Source organism: Eublepharis macularius, chromosome 16, assembly GCF_028583425.1.
Source record: "Eublepharis macularius isolate TG4126 chromosome 16, MPM_Emac_v1.0, whole genome shotgun sequence".
Taxonomy (NCBI): Eukaryota; Metazoa; Chordata; class Lepidosauria; order Squamata; family Eublepharidae; genus Eublepharis; species Eublepharis macularius.
In genome coordinates, this window is record NC_072805.1 from 32,692,015 (window position 1) to 32,698,051 (window position 6,037).

At 43.1% G+C, this 6,037-nt stretch overlaps 1 protein-coding gene across 1 annotated transcript in view; it reads left to right on the forward strand.

Moving 5' to 3' along the window:
• The window catches only part of LOC129343883 (neural-cadherin-like), a 95,843-nt gene extending 94,017 nt beyond the window's left edge, over positions 1 to 1,826 (forward strand). Inside the window, exon 33 of the mRNA XM_055000266.1 lies at positions 1,407 to 1,826. Coding sequence (XP_054856241.1) covers positions 1,407 to 1,826 — 420 coding nt within the window. The remainder of the gene's footprint in view (positions 1 to 1,406) is intronic.
• Positions 1,827 to 6,037: the final 4,211 nt, after the last annotated feature.

Below are 6,037 nucleotides of genomic sequence, written 5' to 3' on the forward strand. Positions count from 1 at the left end.
TTTGTCACACCAGTCACTTCATGTCCCTTGATTTTGTAAAATAGCAAAATAAGTCCACGTGGTTCACATAGAGGTTGCCTCAGTGTTTAGATCAAAGGATCTCCATGTTCACGGAGGTGGCACACTACATGATACGTATGACATAAGTTGGGCTGGGGGATGTCTGACCCAGCTTGTGTCACATATTATGTAGTAGCCTTCAGTGGCAACATTCTGTGAGTTCAGATGACCCGCCTCTTGTCCTTTCCTTTTCGGAGCTCCTACGATCAAATGATCTTGAGCAATGATGAATAGAATAATAAATTAATTTCCAATGGAAAATAAATATGCTAGACAGAAATTTAGCAACCAACAATGTTATTTGGATCACTATCTAACATCAGGTAGGGGAAGAATCTTCCCTTGGAAATTATTAACCAGAGCACAAATTAAAAGAGGTAAAATCCAATGATTCCTAAAAACAGTAAAAGGAAGACATTCCAATATTTTATGAGATGAGGTGTCAATTTTACCCTGACCACAAGAACGAAGGCGATCTGCATATGGAATATGATAAACTCTGCCATTCAGTACTTCAGAGGAATTAGCATTCAATCGAGCTAGGGCAAATGCCTGAACGTAATGAAAAGCCATTAAATAGCTCATGTAGGATGGTAAGGAACGTGGAAGTAAAGTACCAAGAAATCGGGTTGAACAAACTCTACCAGCCCATTTCAGCATACTATTGTAATCAAGGTCAAGAGGACAAAGATTAAGAGTAGATAGGGTCTTTGCCTTACCCAGCACAAGAATGTCTTCGTTTGTGAGCCCCAACTGTTGTAACCTGGCATCATCCAATACAAGACCCCCCTCTCGTATTGTTTATTGAATGCACCGTATGTATATTTGGTGCAAGCCAGGAAGATTTAACAGCGTGGAACCTTGTAAAATATATTTATATATTTATTTACCCAACGGGGATCCATAGTGGCTTACATCTTCTTCCGTACCTCCATTTTATCGTTTAGGTTGTGAGTATGCGATTGCCTCAAGGTCACTGTGCAAGCTTTTGTGGCAGATGGGGATTTGAACCTAGGTCTGACACTCTTCACCACTACACCATGCTGGCTCTCTTGATGGGCTTGTTTTAATCTTGATTTAATATAAGGCAGTTTCATATGTATGGCTTCTGAGTTCGTTTACGTGCAGAGGGCTGTGGCTCCAAGGTATAACATCTGCATTGTGTGCACAGTCCCATGTTCTAGAATCTCCATTTAAAGGGATCAGGTAATAGGTGACATGAAAACCCATGCCTGAGACCTTGGCTAGGCGCTGCCAGTCTGAGCAGAGAATACTCTCCTTAATAGACCAAGGGCCCGATTTAGTACAAGGCAACGTTACGTGTTCGTGTGATTTTCTTTTTCCAGGATGCATATAACATGGCCGAGCTCCAGATGTCTCTTCAAACCAGCCCCGCCTACTCCCTCTATAAGAAGAAAGGGAAACGGACAGACCTCCACAGTCCGTTGGGCTGCGAGTTTCGTCTCAGTCCAAAGGAGCAACCGGAAGCCGCTGTGGCTGGAAAGGGGAACTCCTTCTCAAGCCTAGATTTTGAGTCTTACTTATCGGGCATTGTAAGAAATGTTGATCGACAGCACCAGGCTTTGCCCTGTGATTCTTTGCAAGTGTTTTACACGGAAGGTGAGTGTTCGGAGGCCAGCAGTCTAAGCTCCCTCGGGTCCTGCGGATGGGATGAAGATGCGGTGTACGGGAATATGAAGGAGTGGGGGCCAAAGTTTGAAAAACTAAGTGAACTCTATTCTCATGCTGAGCCTGATGACGTCTAGACTACGGAATCTGTCTTGGCATAATTCTTAGGGTTTTTTTTTTAATTGTGACTTTTGATAAACTTGTACATCCCAAGGTGTTTAAGAGACAATGGTAGGAAACCCAGAGGCACATCAAGGGCTTAGGTGTATTGAGGAAAGCGGCTAATGCAAAATGGAGGATGAAAAGCTCTGAATGCCTTTGATGAGTTTTGGTTTGAAGAAAGGAAATGAAAGAGATGGGATTTGAAATGGACATAATGGTTGCAGGAAGACAACATTCTATGTATCGGAGGCCAGCAGGGATGCCTTTTCCATTGGAATTTTTCCGTGCACATATTTGGAAGGAAGGAAATGGTAGTGCTAGGCCAACTGCATTTGTTTGTTTCACAGCAGCTCCATAAACCTGGCCTATGTCTTTTGCACAGTTTCTGCCATATTGTCAAATGTGTTGTGTGCCGTTTCGATCACTAAACGTACAGCTGAAATTAATTTTGAATTTTAAAGTCCCATCCTACAGGCTTGCCAGTGTCTAAACTTGGACTTGTCAGGCTTTCAGTACTCTTGAAAAGAAACCTGTGGTTATTGTTTGGTTAAAATTCCTTTAGAAGTCAGAACTTGCTTTGGTCACAAAACTTTGAAATCAGCTTCTAAAGAAGCAGGTTTCCCATTGAAATGGTTTATGCTGGTGACTGCTTCAAAGAGTTCCTAATTTTGGAATCAATTGAAGGGAAAGCAAGACCCCGAACAATCTTGATTGGCAGGAGACAGCATACTTGGGCGATCCAGCATTGCTGAACACAGAGGCATTGCAATTATTGTGGTTTGGAATTGCTTCTGTTGTCTGGAATAAAACAACCCCCTACTTCCATCAGTACATTATATTCCATGCCCCCACCAATAAATGCTCTTTAACTGATTTTCAATTGCATGGGCTAAAGTTGGCCCACAACTTGAAAAAAAGATGCAATGCTGGGAATAGAATCTAAAAAGCACCTTGTCTGCAACCTGCACCTTTACTTAGAATTGTTGGGGACGTAAATATCAAGAGTTCAGGTGCTGCCTGACAAGCTATCACAGCGCATAATCCCCCAGCATTTGGTACGGCTTCTACAAAACTAGCAGTTCTGCATGCCTTTGAAAATGAAACGGGGGGCCGGATTGCACACTTTTCATGGAGCTAGCCTTTTAAAATCGCCTTTCTTAGACTTGGGAACTATTTAGCTATGCAACTGTCTTGCTTCTGGAAGAGTCGATCCCCAGTTTGGAATCATGGGGCATAGGTGAGAGGAAACGCGTCTCTCTGAGAGCTGATGGTGTTTTGCTGGGTATGCAAATCAGTTTACCTTCTTGAACTGTGGGCTATTTTTCTATTGACGTTTGGAGAGTGGAGGCGGCTTTGGCTGAGAAACGTGGGTTATATTTACTACAGTAGTGTACGAGGAAAGTTGACCAAAAACAGTCATCTGTTTCTGGGAGAGCGTTTGGATTTCCTATATAGGAATGCATACTGAAAATAGTTCCCCACGTATTTTATAACAATATTGATGTATTTATGGCCATTACGGAGTGAGTCTGTATGAGGTAAATTTCCAGATCTTGTTTACAAGAACTCTAAAATTGAGCATGCCCTTCAAAGCTTGATGGTTTTTTTTAAAGAAACAGTGGGAATTCTGTTTTGTTATATATTGAGTTCAGCGCTAGTACAGAACCATTATGACTGGGCTAAATGGAAATACACTTGTGACAATTATCAGTTCCTCAGAGTGTCAAATATATATGCATTTTTGTGGAGAGGGAGTCCTCACTGGATAACTGTTCATCAGGATATAATATGAAAAAGCCTTACAGAAATCTCTGGCACAACAGCCCATGGTTTGCCTACCTGTAAAGCTCGTCGGTATTGAATATTCATCAATGTTTTTAATTTATGCAGGCAGGAAGCTTGTCTAAACACAATCCAGTTCCAGGAAGCCAAAAGCAAAATAGATTTTAACTCTGGACCAAGCAGGCTGTGTTGTGCTGCCAATTGTTGCACGTTTTGTTAGTGTGAGTGTGACAAACAAGCTGTAGGACTTGGCTGCCATTATGACCCCCCAAAGCGCCTGCCCTTTGAAATGCAGAAAGAGGTTACTCTGTGTTAATTATTATGGCTTCTTACCAAAAATCCCATTCGCCATTATTTTGGTTGCATTTTCGAACTCATGGAGAGCGCTTGCATTCTTTGTCGCCTGTAACATGCCTTGTACTCCCTTTGTGTCCCATATGGAATAAAATTCTGTTCTCGACATATAGCCCTGCCTCTCTCATTTGGCCCACGTTCTGTTGCATACAGCTGAATGTGAGAATTGGCCACTGTGGCGATGAATTACTTCAGTGGCTCGTGGACAAAGGGGAGAGGCAAGAACCAGCCCCCCGAACAACTGCCAGAACACTGGGAAACTGCTGAGACTGTTGGGCATGAAGTGAGGAGGCTCAGGAGTAGAACATCTACATGCAGAAGATTCCAGGTTCCATTCCTAGCATCCCCAGTTAGATCTCCAAGATAGCAAGATCTCCGAGATAGCAGTTAGATCTCAGAGATAGCAAGAAAGAATTGGATTTTCTTGAGACCACACCGAGTGGGCAATGCTCACACAGCAAGCCGAAGCAGGTCTACTCAGAAGTAAGTCCCATTTTATTCAGTGTGGATTACTCTCGAGGAAGCATTCTTCCGATTGCAGCCTAAACCCAGATAGGCCAATGGTCTGGTGATATTCAAGTGGATTTATAAGAAAGCGCCACAGCTTAGTGACAAAGAGCCCATACCCAGTTCCATCCGGGATAACTTTTTGTCTTTTCCTTGCAGGTCCTTAAAGCTGGGTGGAGGCAGAGCCACGCAAAGGGCTCTTAGCTTGAGGCAGCCTTGCCAAGAAGGTCCAGGCTGGGTCTGTTTCTTTTGTTGCTTTAGAGTGGAAAGGCAGGCTTTAAATACTTTAAATAAATACAGTGGAAAAGAGCAAGAGTCCAGTAGCACCTATAAGACTAACAAAATTAGTGGTAGGGTATGAGCTTTCGTGAGCCACAGTTCACTTCTTCAGATATCTGAAATATCAGATATGAAATATCACTGGGCGGAGGTTGATCTCCTCCTCCTTCCTCCAGCCACGTTGTAGACCACCATCAACATGTTGCTTGTTCTAGGCAATCCTCCTCCCCCAAACCTTGTTTTAGGGCTTGCCCATTTTCTATTTCTGGCCTTGCCTATTTCTTCACTAGAGGGCTTGCATGAGAAAGTTGCTGCACTGGTTGGTACTGCCGAGAATGAGGACATTGGGCTTGATTAAAAGTCCTACGGCTGAAGAGAGAGAGGGAAGGAAAAAATAATCAGCGTGTCCCTAGATAGTTGGATTTTCAGTAATCTGGTACTTGAACTAATCTCCTTCCAAGCTCTTTAAAGGCTAACATTTAGTAACAACAACTCTGATTTCCTATACCAAATTGTGTTATGGGTCTGACATTTAAATAATCTTGTATATGTTCGGATTTAATCTGCCAGCTTGTCAGCTCTACTCGTTTTTTCACAGGGGCTTTTCCACATTATAAAAATGACAGGCCAGAAATGAAATGGAGCTCAGGCGTGGGATGCTGAGGGACCTCAAAACATCTTCCCAGGATTGGAGTGTGAGCTTTATCAGGCTTTAAGCAAAGATATTGCAGTGACTAAAAACAAGTTGGGGCTTTTGAGTCTCGTAGTCTTTAGTTTTGGATGAAGCCTGGAGTTGCCTGAGTTTTGAAGTTTTTGCATTTTGCAGTGTTTAAGAAGATAAAAGCCCTGCCGGATGAGGCCAGAGGTCCATCTAGTCTGGCATCCTGCCTCGTACAGTGGCCAGCCAGTTGCCATACAGGGCCAACAACAAGGCGTAGAAACTGAGGCCTTCTCCTGAAGTTGCTTCCTGGAACCAGTAGTCAGAAGTTTGCCGCCTCTGAATGCAGAGGTCCCCTTTAGTCACCAGTGTTCTTAAATCAGCAGGTTTCTGCAATTTCTCTTGTGGCGTGCTGCTTTGTATTGGAGAGTCTCTGCCTTTAATAGTAATGATAACATTAATAATTACATTCCATTTATATACCAGCCTTCCTGACAACTTAATGCCACACTCAGAGCATTTTTCAAAGTGTGTTATTTTTATCCTCACAACAATCACCCTGTGAGGTGGGTGGTGCTGAGAGAGCTCCGAGAAACTGTGACTGAC